This window comes from Pseudorasbora parva, chromosome 16 (genome assembly GCF_024679245.1).
Source record: "Pseudorasbora parva isolate DD20220531a chromosome 16, ASM2467924v1, whole genome shotgun sequence".
In the NCBI taxonomy this organism is placed as follows: domain Eukaryota; kingdom Metazoa; phylum Chordata; class Actinopteri; order Cypriniformes; family Gobionidae; genus Pseudorasbora; species Pseudorasbora parva.
This window is the reverse complement of record NC_090187.1, coordinates 11,578,953-11,600,359: the sequence shown is the minus strand read 5'-3', so window position 1 is coordinate 11,600,359 and position 21,407 is coordinate 11,578,953. Positions and strand designations below refer to the sequence as shown.

General features: G+C 37.4%; 2 protein-coding genes across 2 annotated transcripts in view; one reads left to right on the top strand and one right to left on the bottom strand.

Annotated features, from left to right (window-relative positions):
- Nucleotides 1–1,483: 1,483 nt before the first annotated feature.
- The window catches only part of LOC137043342 (long-chain specific acyl-CoA dehydrogenase, mitochondrial-like), a 44,507-nt gene continuing 24,583 nt past the window's right edge, over nt 1,484–21,407 (top strand). The window contains exons 1-5 of the mRNA XM_067419599.1: nt 1,484–1,666; nt 5,549–5,725; nt 5,819–5,956; nt 15,990–16,154; nt 16,321–16,387. Coding sequence (XP_067275700.1) covers nt 1,584–1,666; nt 5,549–5,725; nt 5,819–5,956; nt 15,990–16,154; nt 16,321–16,387 — 630 coding nt within the window. The 5' untranslated portion in view covers nt 1,484–1,583. The remainder of the gene's footprint in view (nt 1,667–5,548; nt 5,726–5,818; nt 5,957–15,989; nt 16,155–16,320; nt 16,388–21,407) is intronic.
- Nucleotides 3,143–5,542, bottom strand: LOC137043343 (uncharacterized). The gene is made up of 2 exons (XM_067419600.1): nt 4,522–5,542; nt 3,143–4,377 (listed from the first exon to the last, which is right to left on the bottom strand). The coding sequence occupies exon 2, from the start codon at nt 4,191–4,193 to the stop codon at nt 3,618–3,620; it is 576 nt and encodes a 191-aa protein (XP_067275701.1). The 5' UTR covers nt 4,194–4,377; nt 4,522–5,542; the 3' UTR covers nt 3,143–3,617.

The following is a 21,407-nucleotide window of genomic DNA, read 5'->3' as shown; positions in this document are numbered from 1 at the left end:
ATGTAACTCATACTATTCGTGATAAGCAGAGTTATTTGCAATGATCATGTTTGGTGACCCTGGGAATATCCACCCTGGTTCATATGATAGTTTTGCTAGATTAGGCCTTATACTGTGTTGTTTTTGTGATCTTCATATTTGACTGTCCTGCAGCAAGGGGTTGAAGTTCCTCCTCCCCAAGTCTGACAGATACATTGTCTGTCTCAAGCAGCTTAAGCAGCAGCCTTTAAGGGACAGCATGCAATACATTTTTATTTCATCTGATGTATACCTCAGGTTACACAATCCTACTAGACTACTGTTTTTTCCCCTTTTTTCCATTTTTTTTTTTCTTTTAAATAATCCAGCAGGCTTGATTTTATATAAAGCAGTAATGTTTGATTGGCAATGCTTATACAATAGACTATTTTAGCTGCCTACATGTAGTAATGTAAATGTTTTGCTGTTAGATTTTTACAGTATTTTAGGACGGCAAATGTTTTCAAAGTGTGTCCATGCATTGAATTTCTGAACCAAATGCTCAAATAAAGGCAGTGAATCGAGAGTAGGGTGTTCAGTGTAGTAATTTCTACATAAAAATTATATTGTGTTAAATAAATGCTAACTCTAAGAAGTGTTAAATAGAATATTTTTAAGAGATCATTTTTAACACTGGTAAGGAGTTCGTATTATAATGAACTACATTTCAGAGTTACAGTTACTCTCCGTAGGATTAGTATTTTAACTTCAGAAAGAGTTACATTTCAACTTTGAAAAAGTGTTAACTCTGGTCTTGGAGTTTAATTTTTATTTTAACTCTGCGCTGGAGTCTGTTGGATGGTCACGCATGTACACTAGGATTTAGTTGATTTTAACGGAGTTTATTCCAAAAAACAGAATTTGCTGTGCTATCATGTTAAGAAATGTATACATAAATCTGACATTGAATTCATATGCTCTGTTTGTTTGAATTCTGATGAGGTTCACATATTTTGGTCATGTCATTACTCAGAAGAAGGAGACTGTATTTGTCAAGTGTAAAGGTATTTTGCCAGGCTTCTCGAACATTTGGGTATTTAAACTCAGACCCCACAGACGAAATTATCTGTTTCGCTATTAATTAAAGCATTTTTCCTGAGTAAATTTTACATTGTGTAAATTTACAAACTTTAAGCCTGCCTGTCTGTGGAAATGTAAAATTATTCAAATTATTTCAGTATCTAGGCTACTCATAAGAAAGCTATAAGGACTGTTAGGATTTGCACTGCCTTTGATCGCTTCATGGACAATTTTATGTGATGTAATGGCTCCCATCTTCCTCTTTTTTTCTTTCTTTATTTATATATTTGCTGTGGTTGTATCATTTATTATTGTTGTAGTCGATATTATGTGATGTCTAATTCTCTTCTTTTTTATGGTTCTGTTGCAATAAAAAAAAAAAAAAAAAAAAAAAGGTGCATTCAAAGGTCGCATTTGGAGTGTCGCGTGCAGTGTTATGACCTGGTTATGACGCCTGAAATGAGACGTCAGCATCAATAATTAAGAAGCTGGATTCAGAATCGTTCAGAAGTTCAGCATCAGCCTTTGAGTCGGTCACGTCCAGCATGTCTGCACTGAAGACACTGAGGAGTTTTTCTGCTGCGACGAAAAATGTTTATTTGCGGAGTAAACAGGTTGCCGTCACTAGGTGAGTGCCGTTGGGTTTTATTTTATTATTTTCATCAGTTATATCATATAGGCCTACATTTCATTTTCTTTAATGTTTTAACGAGGCAAAAATATTAAATATAGGCTATATTAAATACACGTTTTTAGCTGAGAGGGGAAGCGAAATTCCATAATTTAGGAGCATTTAAACTACCTACCACCTAATGGATATGTACATTCTGTGTGAAATTTCAATGAAATCTGTCGTGTATTTTTCTCTTATAATGTATCATAAATTTTCTGGAATGATTTGAGCTCTTATTCTTTTTCTAAAGTTAATAGGAACTTTAGGCTAATCTGCAGGATGTAATTTGTCTTATTGAAAACCCAAACAAATCTTAGAATCTTAACTTCCTTATCCTTATAGCAATTTTTTATTTTCACAAACAAAGGTTTCTTAAGAAAATTCTGATTGTTAAAGAAGTACTGTTTGTGTAGTACAATATTTAATCAAATCTCTAAGAATAATTGATCATAGAAAACGTACTTCTTTTTTGAAGAAATATGATGAGATCTTTCATGTAACATTATCTGGTTATGTAAAAACTATGTAAAATTACTTTACATGTTGTAGGCTACATTGTTGGAAATTATATATATATATATATATATATATATATATATATATATATATATATATATTTGAGATGTGTGTTAGCACTACTGTATTTTTTTCCTTGAATAATAATAATAATAATAATTAATGATAGTAATGATTGTACGGACTCCCGGCTGTATTTCTTATGTGCTTTCACACATGAGACTGCCATGCTAAAAAATAAATAAATAAATAAAACAATAAATAAATAAATAAATAAACACTATAGAAACCATTACTGAAATTCTATTGCATTTAATGGTTTCCATGGGAATTTTATTGGTTGTAATGGAAATTAAAGTAGTCACTGTGGGTCTCTTCTGATATGTGTTGGGTTCTATTGGTGGGGGCATCACATCCTAATGGAATATGTCCCACACACGGAAAAAGAAAAAAAAAATCTGTAGTGGTTTAAATGGTAATAGCCAGCGGTTCCAATTGTTCCTATTTTAATAGAAACCATTAGAATTTTTGTGATGGTTTCCAACTTTTTAAAGCTGGTCTGATCTTCTGTCGTTGTCTAAAGAAATAATTACACACACACATCATGCTTAATGTTTTATTATCAAGGTGAACACATGAAATTCATCAGTATCTGAAAAATTCACCTACATAAATGAGTTTCACAGCACTAACACTGTTTCAGCTTTGATCGCCTCGGTAAACACGTAATAAACGGGGCGTGAACATAAGCCTACTTGCATTTTATGGTTGTCAGCTTTGTTGCATTACATTTACTTCACCAGGAGATGGTGCTTCATCTGAATGAAGCTTCGAGTAATGAACCATTTTCGACACAATTGTATCAGAACGCAATAATGCTTCGAAACGCTTCATTTGGCCATCACTAGATTTATTTACAACATAAAATAAACTCCAAACAAAACCCACGAGGGGGCAAAATACATAATCAAACATAACTCAAAACATATCAACTTGGAAATCACAGGGAATGGGAGACGAAGACATAACAAGGATACGACCCAGAGCTTATAAAGGGAAGAAATCAAGAGGGAACAGGTGGGAGAAATCAAACACTAATCAGATAACAAGGGGGGAGGGATCAGACAATTACATGCTCAGAACAACAAAACCCACGTGCACACAAGACAGGACAGGCATGTGACACTACCCCCTCCTTAAGGAGCGGCTACTAGACGCTCCAATAGGGACGGGAGGGACAGACTAGGGCGGGACAGCCCAGGGAGGGAAAGACCAGGACGGGGCAGGAGGGACAGGGGAAACAGACAAGGAAGGAACAGACAAGGGAGGGGTCCACAAGGGAAAAATGGGGAAAACAAAAAATTCAGGAGGCCATGGGGGCCCACAAAGTTCAAGTGGCCAGTGCTGCCCACTGCGCCCCAGTGGCGCAGGCAGAGCAGGGCACCTCAGTGGCGCAGGCAGGGCGGAGGGGAAACTTCTCCGGTCCAGTAGTGTCCACCGGAACAGAGTCCACCGGCACTGGGACCACCGGAATTCGGACCATCGGTGCAGGGACCACCGGCATCAGGACCTCTCGAACACAATCCACCGGCACACGGTCCACCGGCACTGGGACCATTGGAACACGATGGACCGGCACTGGGACCCACGGAACACGATCTACCGGCATAGGGACCACAGGTATCGGGACCCACGGAACACGATCCACTGGCACTGGGACCCACGGAACACGATCCACCGGTATCAGGACCACCGGAACATGATCAACCGGCACAGGGACCACCGGAACACGATCAACCGGCACAGGGACCACCGGAACACGATCCACTGGGACCATCGGAGCTATCCGGACCCTGGTCCTAGGGGAGTCCAGCCGGTCCACAAACTCCCAAAAGTCAGGCGTCCCCATTCTCTCAACCTCCGTGGGACTAAGAGGCATGTCCAGGCAGAGGTTTCTCTGCCTCATTTAGGTACAGGTGATGCACCTCCTTGAGGAATTGGCAGGCAAACTGTTTTACACCCGCCCCCTGTTCACGGATGTGCTTAGAATTCACCTGCCGCATCACCTGTAAATGTCTGTTAAGATCCATAGTCCCCGGAAAAATAAACTAACACCTCCTGCTGAGTCCTCCTAGTATGGTCGTATCCTTCTGTCAGGTCACAAACACAAAGAAAAACGGTGCGAGGACTCAAGTGCAAGGAAAGGTGATTTAATTACAACATAAAACATGAACTCAAAACAACCCACGAGGGGGCAAAATACATAATACATATGTTTATAACTCAAAACATACCAACTTGGAAATCACAGGGAACGGGAGACGAAGACATAACAAGGATACGACCAAGACTGTCTTCTTCTTCTTCTTTAGGGTTTAACGGCAGCTTGCATCCATTAGTGTTGCACTACTGCCATCTTCTGGTTTCACTTTCCTGTAATATCCATTACATCATATTCTTTTCATCAGACCTGTCGTTCTTAAAAAATTGAAAAAACATCCTCTTTGTTCATTCGCCCTACTCTCCAGTATTTCCTTCATTCCTGTCTCTTTTCCTAATTCTTCAATCATTTCTTTTCTTTGTTCATCATACTGTTTGCAACTCATCAGCACATGCTCTGTAGTTTCTGCAATCTGACAATACCCACAAAAACCCGTTGGATGCTTCCTTATAATATTTAGAGTGCTATTCAAATTACTGTGACCTATCCTTAATCTGGTCATAACTATTTCTTCTTTTCTATTTCCTCCCCTATTCTTCACATCCCCAACTTCATTTTGAATATTATACAAATGTCTCCCTTTAATTTCCCTGTTCCACTGATTTTTCCATTCTCTAATGGCTTCTTTCCATATAATACTCTTCCCTTCTGATTTTGACAACTTAATATTTGTTTCAATACTCTCTTTTTTAATAGCTTGTTTGGCTAACTTGTCCACTTTCTCATTACCCACAATGCCGATATGCACTTGAATCCAAATCAGTTGGATCTTACAACTTTTTCCCCCTTATTCTTGTGTATATTGTCCCGACCCAGACTGACAAATACAAGGAGCTTATAAAGGGAAGAAATCAAGAGGGAACAGGTGGGAGAAATCAAACACTAATCAGATAACAAGGGGGGAGGGATCAGACAATTACATGCTCAGAACAGCGTGTCCACATGTGCACACAAGACAGGACAGGCATGTGACAGAAATAAAAGTGGACAATGTTTTTATTTTGTGTGCGACAATTGGTGTGAGGTGCAAGTTGACCACAATATTCTCTACACATTCTAATAGCCAAGGCTCTATTTTAAGGTGTTAATTTGTCTTCCAGAATGCAGCATGCAGAGCTCCAGCATGGGGAAACAGCAGCACCTTTTCGACTTGAAACGTGCATGGCCAAGACGATGATGGACATCGGCACCAGACGGATCTTCTCAGAGGAACACGACCTGTTCCGTCAGAATGTGCGGCGCTTCTTTCAAGAGGAAGTTGTTCCATATCACACTCAGTAAGTTACCATATCATCCTGAGTGTGACATGTAATAATAGATACAGGATGAAAAAATTATGCAGGTTTAAATGTATGCACATGTGCTTATAGGTGGGAGAAGGCTGGTGAGGTCAGCAAAGAGGTTTGGGAAAAGGCTGGAAAACATGGATTGCTGGGAATATATACACCTGAAGAGCATGGTGGAATCGGAGGAGACCGTCTGTCTGCTGCTATCGTTTTGGAGGAGCAGTGAGTAGCCCCACGCTCACTTCTAGTGGAACTAGACCTTTATACATGGTGGCAGGGGGGTGGCCAAGGCTACTTTAGGGGGTCCATAGACCAAGAATAGCATGTGTAATACTTATTGTTTTCATTGTTTTGACTGAGATTTTTCATTGAATTTGACTGAGTAACATTAAAGTTAAATATATAATAATAAATAAGCAACTATAATAGTAGATAGCAGTGAAATGTCACAATTCTCAACTGATATTCCACTGCAAAAACTACAAGCCTAGCCTAATAATATACATTTAAAACATTATTGAATACAAGTGAACAGTTAGCAATAAAGTAAGAACAATGCTAAGAATGAAGTGTTTGCAGTTTCAGGTCACCGTGATTCAGGTACAGAAATTGAATAATCAAACCTAATACTGCATAGCATAATCTTCACTGTATAAATTAAATATAGATTAATGCATGTTAAAACTAGCTACAAAGGTTATTCGGTCAAGTTCAGTGGGTGATTTTTTTTTTTTTTTATATATATATTTTTTTATTCTTTGATTAACTTTAATGATAGACTGAAGGATGTAGGCTAAAGGCTATGCACAAATTAAGATTTTTAACTCCAACCATTGCTCGTAATTAGAATTAGACCCCGTTGACATGCATTGGGTATAGTTTTAACACTGTCTAATTCTAATTAGACCTCATTGACATGCATTATACGAGCAACGGTTGGAGTTAAAAATCTTAATTTGTGTTTTACTGAAGAAACTAACACACCCACATCTTTGATGCCCTGGGGGTAAGCAGATAAACATTCAATTTTAATTTTTGTGTGAACTATCCTTTAAGACCAAATACACAATATTGAATCTACGATGAACGATGTCTAGGCTATAGCAAAATAAACATCAATGTTTGCACAAAATTGATATAAAACATATTTTTTGTGTGTTTTATATGCATATGAAAAGAACAAGAACAAAGTACAAACAAATGGTATAATATGAAACAAAGATCTAAATGAAATGGTGCTTTAATCTCAGGTAGATCTAACATTACTGTTCAGGTAATGGCTTACAAAAGACATCCAATAAAGTAATCAAATATAAAATAACACTGTATAGTTTTCACTGTACAAATTGATAGATTCATGCTTCTAAAGCTGCGAGTATCTTTCTCTCCATCTTTTGTTGTTGGATTCACATGGCATAGTCGTCAGGGTTTATTAGATGCTGCCCCTTTAAGACCGAATGCAGCTCTAATAATATTTAAAGATGCCCTAAAATGAAAAATTGAACTAACCTTGCCATGGCCAAATAATAAGAGTTCAGTACATGGACATCACATTCTGTGAGTCTCAAACATCATTGTCTCCTACTTCTTATGTAAATCTTGTGAATCCAAAACTCCACGGAAAAAAAAGTGCTTCTCAACATAAACCTAACTGTGACGCAAGCATTTGGGATCATTTATATGCACGCCCCGAACATTTGCATCTGTCCAAACATGTGCATTGTCACACATAAATGGAGCGAATCATCAAAACAAGCTGCTCGCATGGACAAACTTCATGTTCCAGGCTGTTCAGGAGACCTGAGGACTTTTCTAACCTTCCTACAGATAAAAAAATGTCAACAGTCGCGGTTGATGTTTATAATCCGATACCACAACAATTTAATTCAAGATCGTTCGTCTGTTCAGTTAATGATGAAATAATAATTTACAAAACATTTCATAAATGTTAATACATTTTTACTTTTTTGTATGTTTTGTAGATTCAGTTATATATTATTTACAAGTTATTAGATAATGATAAACTAATCATTTACAAATAATGACTATGTTCATGAATGATTAAGTAATATGCTAACAATTTACAAATCTGCCATAAGATAGCTTTAAAAAAATAACATATAAAATAATTAAACAGGTGTTTTTTTTTTTTGGTTCTTTAAAAAAAGATATATATTCCACACTAGGTGTTTGTGTGTGTGTGTGTGTGTGTGTGTGTGTGTGTGTGTGTGTGTGTGCGCGTGTGTGTGTGTGTAAGAGAGAGAGGGGAATGGGGGGACTGTATGTTCTACAGATAAAACAGTCTGACGCTGTTTTTGAGATCTATATTGACTTTATGAAGACCAGTTGTTCCACATGGCTAGGGTCTAGGTTAGTACACTGTGGACTGCCCTTATTTCCAGCTGTGCTAAAAACACACTCAGACTGGACACTTGTAGGTGGACAACTGAGATGCTACAGGGCAAAGCGTGTAAGGTTGGGCCAGCACTGAAGCTTGCCTGACCAGTATTTCACTGGGTCATTAATCGGTAAGGAGAACCAGCAGACGGTTAAAAAAAAGAAGAAAAAAATCTCCGACAGGTAGAGACTGTTGCATTCTACCAAGCACCACGTCTGAACAAACCCCACGTTTACCAGAACTCTACTGGTTAATAAGTAAGTACTACAAACAAAATAAATAAAAAACAAACCTGAAGCTGAAGAAACCCTGCCAGCGTTTTTGTCACTGCATGTAGCCAGCGCCAGAGATTCATGCTTACCTGTCAACATTTGGGTATCAAAATCCACAGGGCCTTACTGGTACTGTGCCTTACTGGTACTGATACTGGCCTTTATCTTTTTAGGCCAGTATCACTGATAGGCTACTTATACAGCTTCTGATGTTGTTATAAAATAATTAAACAGGTCCTTAGTAAATGGTTAAGTTACTAGTTAATATATTAATCACTGAAATGTCAGCGTACCATTATCTCAATAAATTGGTAATAATGAATAAATGATGATCAAACCATTAGTAATTTATGATTATATAATGTATTGGTGCATATCCCAATGCGGCACATCAAGACACATTTAATGCTTTGCATTTATAAAAGTAGACATGATTTTATAAATATTTATAGGCTACTTTTATATTTTGGAGCAACTAACTCCACTCCACTCCTACCCTAAATCCACCCACTTCTCAACAATATAAAACACGTATGGCAAATAAAAGTACAGTTACAGGTATTTATAGAAAAAACTGACCAAAAAACAGTATAAACTATTAACTCATGTTGCATTCCAGGTTTTCTGAAGTCATACGATATCTTCATGTGAAGAACAGAGTTGATCTTAATGTGTTAATTGTTGAAATGATGATCCATTTATGAACGCATATTTCTCATTCAAGTGATACACCGACTCTTTAGCATGACACAATCGGTCACATGACACACGAGAGCCAATGGCATTTTACAATCAAACCTGACGTAATTACGCAATTGGTCACAAGACCAGAGATGAGACCCAGACTTGAGTAAAAGTACAAGTGCTCTACCAAAAAAGTAACTTGAGTAGAAGTTGAAGTCCTCTTTAAGCACCACACTTAAGTACAAAAGTATTCAAAAAAATTTTGTACTTAAGTATTGCAAGTAGTTTATTTAAAAATGAACTACTCAAGTACTGAAAGTAAAAGTACAAGTATTGTGTGATTAATTTTGTAATTTTGTGATAAATTGTGTAATTAAAGGAAGTACTAAAAAATGTTAAAAAAAAAAAAAAAAATTCTCCGACAGGCAGAGAGAGGCATTCTACCAAGCACCACGTCTGAACAAACCCCACGTTTACCAGAACTCTATTTTTTTTTATGATCAGTGTGATTATTATTTTTTTTTTTTTTTGGTTCTTTTAAAAAAAATATATATATATATTCCACACTAGGTGTGTGTGTGTGTGTGTGTGTAAGAGAAAGAGAGAGAGGGGAATGGGGGGACTGTATGTTCTACAGATAAAACAGTCTGACGCTGTTTTTGAGATCTATATTGACTTTAATGAAGACCAGTTGTTCCACATGGTCTAGGTTAGTACACTGTGGACTGCCCTTATTTCCAGCTGTGCTAAAAACACACTCAGACTGGACACTTGTAGGTGGACAACTGAGATACTACAGGGCAAAGCGTGTAAGATTGGGCCAGCACTGAAGCTTGCCTGACCAGTATTTCACTGGGTCATTAATCGGTAAGGAGAGCCAGCAGACGGTTAAAAAAAAAAGAAGAAAAAAATCTCCGACAGGTAGAGACTGTTGCATTCTACCAAGCACCACGTCTGAACAAACCCCACGTTTACCAGAACTCTACTGGTTAATAAGTAAGTACTACAAACAAAATAAATAAAAAACAAACCTGAAGCTGAAGAAACCCTGCCAGCGTTTTTGTCACTGCATGTAGCCAGCGCCAGAGATTCATGCTTACCTGTCAACATTTGGGTATCAAAATCCACAGGGCCTTACTGGTACTGTGCCTTACTGGTACTGATACTGGCCTTTATCTTTTTAGGCCAGTATCACTGATAGGCTACTTATACAGCTTCTGATGTTGTTATAAAATAATTAAACAGGTCCTTAGTAAATGGTTAAGTTACTAGTTAATATATTAATCACTGAAATGTCAGCGTACCATTATCTCAATAAATTGGTAATAATGAATAAATGATGATCAAACCATTAGTAATTTATGATTATATAATGTATTGGTGCATATCCCAATGCGGCACATCAAGACACATTTAATGCTTTGCATTTATAAAAGTAGACATGATTTTATAAATATTTATAGGCTACTTTTATATTTTGGAGCAACTAACTCCACTCCACTCCTACCCTAAATCCACCCACTTCTCAACAATATAAAACACGTATGGCAAATAAAAGTACAGTTACAGGTATTTATAGAAAAAACTGACCAAAAAACAGTATAAACTATTAACTCATGTTGCATTCCAGGTTTTCTGAAGTCATACGATATCTTCATGTGAAGAACAGAGTTGATCTTAATGTGTTAATTGTTGAAATGATGATCCATTTATGAACGCATATTTCTCATTCAAGTGATACACCGACTCTTTAGCATGACACAATCGGTCACATGACACACGAGAGCCAATGGCATTTTACAATCAAACCTGACGTAATTACGCAATTGGTCACAAGACCAGAGATGAGACCCAGACTTGAGTAAAAGTACAAGTGCTCTACCAAAAAAGTAACTTGAGTAGAAGTTGAAGTCCTCTTTAAGCACCACACTTAAGTACAAAAGTATTCAAAAAAAATTTGTACTTAAGTATTGCAAGTAGTTTATTTAAAAATGAACTACTCAAGTACTGAAAGTAAAAGTACAAGTATTGTGTGATTAATTTTGTAATTTTGTGATAAATTGTGTAATTAAAGGAAGTACTAAAAAATGTTAAAAAAAAAAAAAAAATTCTCCGACAGGCAGAGAGAGGCATTCTACCAAGCACCACGTCTGAACAAACCCCACGTTTACCAGAACTCTATTTTTTTTTATGATCAGTGTGATTATTATTATTATTTTTTTTTGGTTCTTTTAAAAAAAAAATATATATATATTCCACACTAGGTGTGTGTGTGTGTGTGTGTAAGAGAAAGAGAGAGAGGGGAATGGGGGGACTGTATGTTCTACAGATAAAACAGTCTGACGCTGTTTTTGAGATCTATATTGACTTTAATGAAGACCAGTTGTTCCACATGGTCTAGGTTAGTACACTGTGGACTGCCCTTATTTCCAGCTGTGCTAAAAACACACTCAGACTGGACACTTGTAGGTGGACAACTGAGATACTACAGGGCAAAGCGTGTAAGATTGGGCCAGCACTGAAGCTTGCCTGACCAGTATTTCACTGGGTCATTAATCGGTAAGGAGAGCCAGCAGACGGTTAAAAAAAAAAGAAGAAAAAAATCTCCGACAGGTGAGACTGTTGCATTCTACCAAGCACCACGTCTGAACAAACCCCACGTTTACCAGAACTCTACTGGTTAAAAAGTAAGTACTACAAACAAAATAAATAAAAAACAAACCTGAAGCTGAAGAAACCCTGTCAGCGTTTTTGTCACTGCATGTAGCCAGCGCCAGAGATTCATGCTTACCTGTCAACATTTGGGTATCAAAATCCACAGGGCCTTACTGGTACTGTGCCTTACTGGTACTGATACTGGCCTTTATCTTTTTAGGCCAGTATCACTGATACTAATACAGCTTCTGATGTCTCTATTAAATAATATTTAATTCACACTTAAATGAAATAACACACTAACATTTATTAAGCTTCAAAAAATATTACTTTTAATTTAAGTGAATAAAAAAAAAATCCTCACATTTCATTTGTACAAGTGCTCAAGAAGTTAACAAGTAGGAAAAATACATGTTATCAGTTTGCACTACATACATTATGAATTATATATAGATTAATCCTTATTAAAGGTACTAAAGTTATTTAGTCAAGAGCAGAGCATATTTAGTGAACAATTACTTTTGTTCTTTACATTGTCATTATAAGTGGTTACTGTCACTTTAAAAGATCTTCCGCTGTCACACATGATGCGTAGCCTATCCCACACACGTCGCTAGTGGGCGTTCCCACTCCGGGTTGTATAAACGTCATTAATGTCAAAACTGTGTTTTGCAGAACACAGAAAGTTATTAGAATAACATACACACTGTACTGTAATAGGCATACCATATTGCATGCAGTTTAGTCAAAACTGCACTACACAAATCCCGGACACGTTTTTCCATGCATCATTTTTTTAAAATGTGTCTCAGAGACATATCGTAAAGAGCAGGGGAATTGCTAACAGCTAAAATCAACAACTCCTCCGTGACATAACTGTAGCAGATCATGGATCACGTGCACTCCACTGACTTCACTCCTATTGTTTGTCACTCACGAAAATCAACAATATAAAACACGTAACAGGCAAATAAATGTACAGTAACAAGTATTTATTGCAAAAACTGACTAAAACAGTATAGAAGTATTAACTCATGTTGCATTCCAAGTCTTCTGAAGTCATAGGATGTCTTCATGTGAAGAACAGAGTTGATCTTAATGTTTTAATCGCTGAAATGACGATCCCACTGCCCCGAGAATGAACTCATTCATATCTCATTCAAATGATTCAAAAGACTCTTGAGCATGACGCGATCGGTCACAAGACACAGGAGAGCCAATGACATTTTACAATCAATGCTGACGTAATGACGCAATTGGTCACAGGACATACGAGAGCCAATGCAATTTCACTATGAAATCTGATGTGATGGGCAGCAATATTTCAATTTGATGTGTTCATGAGATGCCTATTGCTTTTGGGGATTTTCTTCATACAAATCAATCGTTTGGCTAAGGAAAACTAAGATTATTAAACTTTTTTGAATAACTTGTGGATGCAGTCTTATGTTATATTCTCTGTTTTTTATCATGCTCACGCAAATGGGTAGGTTTAGAGATGGGGTGGGGTTGGGTTACATGTTTAAACGTGTCTAAATAGCGTACATAAAATAAATGTAAATGAAATTATGCTTGCTGATTAAATTGAGAATCACACTCCCAACATGTCATAATGGCAAAATTATAAACCAATAAAATTTCACCATGACGATAACATTCCCATACCCAGTGCGTATGTGTATGACGCCAAAGGTTTCTCATTGACATGAATGGAGCACCCAGCGCGTCGAAAAATGACGCCAAGGGGTACCTTTAGCGTCTTCATTGCTACCGTTACTTTGAGAGTAAAAAACAAACATGCAGACTAAAAAACATTACCCAGGGCTACTGACAACACATTGAGTCTTATGAAGTGAAACGATCAGTCTGTGCAAGAAACTGAACATTATTAACATGCAACATTGCCATGAAGGTACTCAGGACCGTTTGCTGAGGCTGTTGATTACAGGTAATAATTTTGTATATAATGTTAAGTTTCTTGCATAGGCTGAACATTTCGCTTTATAAAACCTCAAAGAATCGCCAGGTCCTGTATTAATTTTGGTTTGCCTATATGAATTATTATTATTTTTTTACTCTTTTTGACTTGCATTATGTCAACATGGACCACAGTTTCAGCTAAAAAAACATATTTACTGTTCTACTGAAAGAAAGAAAAAAAGTCACCTACATATTTCCCAGATAGCAAATTGGCTTTGGGCCAGATCTGGCTAAACTTCGGCTGAGATTTTGGCCCACATACCGCATGGAATTACGGTCCAAGGTTGGCCCAAGTGCTCTTTCCTGAAAGTCAACCAGATCAATGCCAGAAGCAGACCAAAGCTCACCCAGAGCTTTAAAATGTACCCAGATATTATCCAGAACTGGCCCAAAACAACGCCGTAATCCCCAGGTGTCAGCCAGACAAGAGCCAAATGCCACCACCTTTACCCCAGAACTCAGCCACAACTTATTCAGAAACTCCAGAAAACAGCCATAAATGGGCCAATATTATGAGACCCCAAAACTGAACCAGAAATGATCCCTATGTAATACTTTTATATTGTGCAAGGAATAATAAAAGAATGACACTACACAAATGCAAAGTATAGCATTTTATTGAAAAATCACAGTCAGACAGAAAAACAATGGGAAAAAGACAAGATAAACAAATGCTAGACAAGCAAACAAAAGCAACAAATAATCAATACAAGAATAGTTAAAAGACAGAGCAATAAATTAAGATGTTACGAAAAATGTCGTTTGTAAGTGGCTAAGCGGATCTTGTTGTCATGTAAGGGACCTGTTCATGTTGGACAAACATTTTAATTGCATTTTGTGTCTGTTAAGAGGCACAAAGACACCCTTTACGTTTATTATCCCCTCTGGGCATTAACTGAAATAACTCTGTGTTGCAAGCACCATTCCGTTTTTTTCTTTTTTTCTTTTCCATAGACTGTACTCACAAAGATATAATGATCAAGATACACTTAAAAATTCCCCGGAGTTGTCCTTTAAGGGATGTAGAATAAGGTCATGCAGAAAAAGGCATTAATATGTGCTTTATAAGTACTAATAAACAGGCAATATCCTAGTAATATGCATGCTAATAAGCAACTAGTTAGTTAATAACTGAACCTAAATCTGACCAATAATTTATAACTGAATCTACAAAACATACAAAAAAGTAACAATTTATTAACAATTATGAAATGCATAGTCCTGTTTTGTAAATTATTAGTTAATCATTAACTAATCAATTGTAAATTACTTAGAACGGAATCTACTAAATATATGTAAAATAATTAACACTCATTAATCATTTATGAATGCTTTTCATAAATGATTAGGTAATCATTTGCTAATCACTTGTAAATGACTTGTAACAGAATTTACAAAATATACTTAAAATGTTAGCATATCACTTGATAATCATTTAAAACATTTTTTGTAAATGATTAGTTCTTCATTAACTAACCACTTATAAATGCCTTACAACTGAACGTGTTGTTTCATGAGTTCACACTTACATATAATTATACAGAGAGTAAATTTAAATGCGTATTTGGCATGCTGTCCGGGGGGAGGACTTAGGGCAGAGTACCCTGCAACCCGCGAATGTAAGTGGTTTTAACTAAAAGAGAAATGTGAAGAGAAGGGGTGGTGGAGGGATGCTGATAAACTGTCAACAGAATGGAGGTAAGACTGCTCAATATGTACACCTCTTTGATGATTAGCTGAGTGCTCCCCGCCTGTGTCAATTATCTGGAAGCGCTCCTCCCGAATATTTTTTAATAAACATAATTTAAAAGAGCTGCTGAGAGCTTCTGAAGTGTGTAGTCCAAGTAAGACCATGCAGCATGCAGGGCGTGCACTGGACAGCAACTACAAGGCTGAGTCTGTTTGATCCTGAGGCAGCACTTGCAAGTTCACCCCTTTGTCCTTAAAAAGGGTAATGGGAACTTTGGGCACATATCCCAGCTAGTGTCTCAGGATCACAAGAGATGATGGCGGAACAAACTCAAGGCACGTGTTCGCATTTCTTGAGTGTGAAAGTATCTGTCTGTACTGCAGTAACTTATACAAAGGCAGCAAGATCGCAAGAAAAGCTTGATGTGTGCTGTTCTCAACAGTTTGTCTATATATATATATATATATATATATATATATATATATATATATATATATATATATATATATATATATATATATGTATATGTGTGTGTGTTGTAATGTAGCAAGTGTTCTGGCTCTGTTTGTGTTGTAGAATGTACTGTAACTGCAGTGGTCCTGGGTTCTCTCTCCACTCTGAGGTTGTAATGCCTTATATCAGTCACTATGGCTCTAAGGCTCAGATTGAGCGCTATATTCCACAGATGACCGCTGGGAAATGCATCGGGGCCATCGCTATGACAGAACCTGCAGCTGGCAGGTGGGATTCAGTGCAGGCATGACATTAAAGAAATAATGGCATTTTAGTCCCTCAGATGGGTGAAGAAATGAATTTGACTTTTAAAGATACAAAGACACATTGTGAGATATTCCTTTGATCATTGATCTGGTCTTCCCTGTTCATGGGTTCTATTTTCTCTCCAAAGTGACCTTCAAGGAGTGAAGACATATGCAAAAAAAGATGGAACCGACTGGATTCTTAATGGAAGCAAGGTATGAATAATAACAAGTGATGCAAAGATTTGATCAACCAATCAATCAATCAACCAATCAATCTTAATTTATATAGCTTCTTTCAAAGTAATCCAGTATAAGTGTAAAAAGTAATTGACACAAAATACAAGCCATTAAAATAATAAAAAGATAGTTTATAATAAAACATTAAACTCAACAATAAAAAAAATCAACAATATCATTTTTTATAAAGCAAACTAGAATAGAATTATAATACTTGTCAAAAGTTTGGAAACATCACATTGTTAATGGGTTAGTTCACCCAAAAATGAAAATTATTTCATTAATTACTCACCCTCATGTCATTGGACACCGGTAAGACCTTCAATCATCTTCGAAACACAAATGAAGATATTTTTGTTGAAAGCTGATGGCTGAGAAAGGCTTCAGATAGGCCTCCATTGGCATTCAGTACATTCCCACTCACAAGACCCAATAAAGGCACTAAAGACTTTGTTAAAAAGTCCATCTCACTACAGTGGCTGTACAATACTTTTACAATGTGACAAAAATAGTTATTATGCGCACAAAAATCTAAATAACAACTTTATTCACCAAGTATTGATTTGTTCATTTTGAACAAATCTTCAATATGACTCGAGAATGACCGGTTTTCTCAGAGAGCGGTTCGTTCTTTTTGTGTTGACTGCGCATGCGCAACATCCCATATGTTCTGTACAGGAAACAGAACTGATTAGAGTCCGGGTTTGAGTCATCCATTCATCAAGTCCCAGCCCCATAGACAAGGCTCTACTGGAAACAGAAATGATTCGTTCTTTTAAATCTTCGGTCCTAGTCTCGTTCTTTTGTCACGTGATAGCCGTGTTGGATACAGAATTAGTTCACAACCAAGTCCTCACAAACAAGTGCATAGATTTAATTTTTTTTTTTTTTTTAGCTAGTAGGCCTACAACTGTAATGTAATGTTGTATATGTTGTGACTTGTGAGACACTGAAGCGGCGCGGTCATGTGACAACTGAACGAGACTCAGAGTCAGACCCGAAGAACGATTTGAACAAGAAGACTCGAGAGATGAACTGCTTCTGCATTCAGCCTATGAGGACTTAAACAAACGACTTGAACGAGAAGACTCGAGAGATGAACTAATCTCTTCTGTTTCCGGACGCATGTATAACATATGAGGCTGTCACGGCCCAGATCAGACATGATGACAACTAACGGCTGGAACCAGAAGTCACGAGTGGTGTAACATTACTAAACTTTCTTATAGCCATCATGCTATAAACTATAAATCAGTGTTTAAAAAATGCTGGGAAATCATGCTGGGAACTTCACGTGACTCTACAACGGTGATTCCTGAAAGGCTTTCTGCAAAAACCCAAACACCTTTTAGGGTGCTTTCCCACCTGCCTCATTTAGTTCGGTTGAATCGTACTAGAGTTCGTTTCCCTCTTTAGTGCGGTTCGTTTGGTCAGCTCTGAAAGCAGCAATCGCACTCAGGTGCGCACCAAAAGCGGACCAAACAAGCGTACCGAGACCTCCTTGAAGAGGTGGTCTCGGTACGCTTTCAAACGAACTCTGGAGCGGTTTGTTTGTGGTGAGAACGTGATCCGACCTCGAACAGAACCAACTGCAAAAGTACTGATCATTTTTGGACTGAACCAGCTGCCGTAGTTAGCTGCGCTGACATTGTGTGCATGACATTATTACCTGATAGATCGTTGGAAATATTTTCGGGAAGATGAGCATGTCAGTTAAGAATAATTAATGCATGCCTCCGCTTGAAATGACGAGTGATGCGCGCTCGCCGTCTGCAGTGCATTAGAATGTTGTTTTCACGTCGCATCCGCGCTTCATTATAGAAATGTATTGTTTGCATACTGTGGTAAATACACACAGTGTAGTAGATTATGGCCAGGGACAAAACTGGCCCGCGCAGTCGTCTCTCCATAGTGTTATTATAGTTTGCTGTCTTTGCCTCTTCTGTTGGAATTTTTCCAGACGCAAATTCTGACCAATCGAAAAGCAGTTTAGGAAATACGCCATGGCCAATGAGTCATGTGGATGTTGTGACGTGCCTGCGTTTTGGTTTGTTTCAACTGGTTCGGACCAAAGCAATCAGTGTGGTGTGAAAAGGAACCAAAAAAGCTGAAAAATGCAACAATGTTTAATTGTTTGCCCTTGGTTCGGACCAAATGAACCGAACTACAGATGTGAAAGCACCCTTAAAGAAGAAAAAAATCATCCACTGACTCAAAGCTGTGACAGAAATGACTTTCGCCTTTGAGGACCTTGATAGAAACGTAGTGGAGTAAAAAATACAATATTTGTCTTTCAAATATAGTGAAGTTAAAGTCATAAATTTCCACAAAAAATAATACTCGGTAAAATAATACTAAAATAATAAAGTACGGATACTCAAAAAGTGTACTTAAGTACAGTACTCAAGTAAATGTACTTAGTTACTGTCCACCTCTGCTTATAAAAGATCAGGCTTTAGAATTAAAGGTGAGGTAAGTGCTTTCTGGTTACCGATGTTGATATGTAAAATCGCCAAAAACAAACGCCTCTACCCAAAAAGGGTCTTGCCCCTGTTTTGATGGCTCTATCCCACACATGCGAATGCAACACAGGCAACAGCTATGGCGGAATCTGCTGTGCCAGGCGACTGAGGATGTGATGCCATCTGTAAGTGAAAGCAATGTTTGTTACTATGGTAATCCAGGTTGATTGTTCAATGAAAAAGTCATCCTTTAGATCCTGAAAAAACAAACACGGTTCTCATGAACAACTTGATAGAACGAGTGCGACAGTCCAACTAATGAACATATTGGAATTATGACAAGACTAGGGTTATAACGATCACTAAAAGATAAACCAAAGGAAACAACTTATAACATATATTAGGAGTTTGTCTTAATTTTCGGACACACTTTAGGAGCTGACGCTTGAAACACAGTGAGGAGGTTTACACTGTAAAAAAAGAAAAGTTGACTTAACTTAAAATCGTATGGCAACTTGCTGCACAACTAAACTTTTAAAGGTCCCGTTCTTCGCGATTCCATCTTTCAAACTTTAGTTAGAGTGTAATGTTGCTGTTAGAGCATAAAGAATACCTGTAAAATTATAAAGCTCAAAGTTCAATGCCAAGCAAGATATTTTATTTAACAGAAGTTCCCTTTCAAAGCCTACAGCGAACGGCCGGTTTGGACTACAGCAGGAAGTGCAGGGATGTAATGACGTCACTAGAACCGTTTGTTGACTAACCCTCCGCCCACAAGAACACACAAAATAGGGGGCGTGGTCTTGTTGCTCTCTCACTTGGAGAAGAGCATGCATTCAGCGCTTGCATCTCCCCGTTATGGTAAGAGGCGGGACCTTTCCGGGCAAAGTGCGCTAAGCTGCTGTCCAATCACAACACGGGAAGCGCTGGCCCAATCAGAACTCGTTACGTGTTTCTGAAGGAGGGAGTTCATAGAACAAGGAAATCATCAGGCCGTTTTTAGGATGAGGAAACGGCGCTGTACAGATAAGTAAATTGTGTGAAAAATACTGTGTTTTTTTACACACAAAACATGAACTCATGTTATATTGCACACTGTAAACATAATCAAAGCTTTGAAAACACGCGAAGAACGGGACCTTTAAACAAAGTAGTTCACTTAACTCAATTAATTGAGTAAGGTCACATGTCTCCCAATTTAAGATATTTTGTTTAGCTGATTGAGCAATATACTATTAACTTTGTTTTACTGTGATGAAAAGATCCAGCATGGTTTTAATTAGAAAAGATGAATTTAACACAGATTGTACACTAAACACTTTGACCTCCTGTGAGATTTACTCCCACAGACATAAAAAAAAAAAATCAGCCTATGAATCTCAACAATGGTGACATGCTTGATGCTGCAATGCATTCTGGGAGCCATGGATGAGTTTTGCATGCTGGACCCTGAATGCATTGTTAACTTGTTGCAACTTGCTTGTTACTTTTATTTACAAATCTAATTTACACTTAATACTAGGTTGGTCCAACAATTGTTGAACCAACTTCTTTTCACTGGTTTAGCCAACTTTTTTGCATTTACAGTTTTTTTTTTTATTCGCTTTGGTACTATTTTCACAACTAATGGGTCCTGCACACAGTGCAATTTTTCAAAATCCTTTGCAAATGTTGCTTGTCAGACTGTACGAACATGATCGCTGCTGTAAGCCATGTCACACTGTAAGATCTCAGTTGGCATTAATGTCAGACTGTATAATAATCAAGGTGCGCTAAAAATGGACACGCAAAAAAACTCGTCTGGAGTTTTATATCATCTATGAATGAATGAGTTCGGTGACAGTTAGCTGCATTACATGCGGGACTGAAATGGTGGCTACAAAGAAATCCCTAGCACTCGTTTTGGTCATAGTTTGTCTTGAAAAAACAAGATATTTGACTGTCGTCGTAGGAGAAATCACACTGCAGGATTGTGTGCCAAATCTTCTGACACTGACAGAATTTCGTCTGAGGAAAAATTTGATCGCAGCGGTCATTAATCGGCTGCCGGTGAACATGTCAAACTAACGATCAAAGACATCAGATTTTAGCCTAGGATCAGAGGAATCTTTGAGGATTAGCAAAATTTGTCTCAGACGGCCAAATCGTGGGCAAAATCGCACAGTGTGCACCCGGCTTAAGGTGTACATTTTCAAAGCTCTTAGTACAAAAATTCAAACTGTTCACACTGGTAAACACAGTTACCTACAAAAACTGATCTCGTGCTTTAATTCAGTTGCACATATTTCAATCCACATTATCATCGTTTCAAACACAAGATTATTGTAATATGTAATGAGATCATTTGGTTTAATCACTGAAACACAACTGTATGATCTGCTTTCAATTTAGTACTTTTAACAGTCAGTTCATCCAGCAGCAAACAATGCTAGATACGTGTTTCAAATTACCCTCATTGCCGAATCAATTACAGTTACACAGGCTACAGATACCACATTAGAAAATATGCGTACATTACCTAACTTATGTAATTG